This window comes from Chaetura pelagica, unplaced genomic scaffold, assembly GCF_000747805.2.
Source record: "Chaetura pelagica isolate M959 unplaced genomic scaffold, ChaPel_1.0 scaffold69, whole genome shotgun sequence".
Taxonomy (NCBI): domain Eukaryota; kingdom Metazoa; phylum Chordata; class Aves; order Apodiformes; family Apodidae; genus Chaetura; species Chaetura pelagica.
The window spans coordinates 1,077,274-1,077,545 of record NW_009970724.1 but is presented as its reverse complement, the minus strand read 5'-3'; the positions used below and the strand labels follow the sequence as shown (position 1 = coordinate 1,077,545).

Genomic DNA, 272 nt, shown 5'->3' with positions numbered 1-272 from the left:
CCTGCCCTTCCCAGCGGGTGGCCGTGCGGGAGACGCGGCGGGCACGGCAGCTGGCCCTGCGGCGCGGCTCCGCCGTCTTCCTGGTCAATGAGCGCCTGGCACCGGGAGCCACCAGCACCTCCTCCTGCGATTTCCTCTACGACGTGGACCCCCAGCCCACCTTGGGCACAGCCTCCAACGTCTGCTTCGAGGTGGATGACGTGCCAGGGGTCTGCAAGCGGCTGCAGAGCCAGGGGTGCTCCCTGCCAGTGCCCCCCCCGGAGGGGAGGGAT

At 71.3% G+C, this 272-nt stretch overlaps 1 protein-coding gene across 1 annotated transcript in view; it reads left to right on the top strand.

Moving 5' to 3' along the window:
• Nucleotides 1–272, top strand: part of HPDL (4-hydroxyphenylpyruvate dioxygenase-like) — a 9,579-nt gene that overhangs the window by 906 nt on the left and 8,401 nt on the right. Inside the window, 1 exon segment of the mRNA XM_010006695.1 lies at nucleotides 15–191. Within this exon segment, the coding sequence (XP_010004997.1) occupies nucleotides 15–191 (177 nt within the window).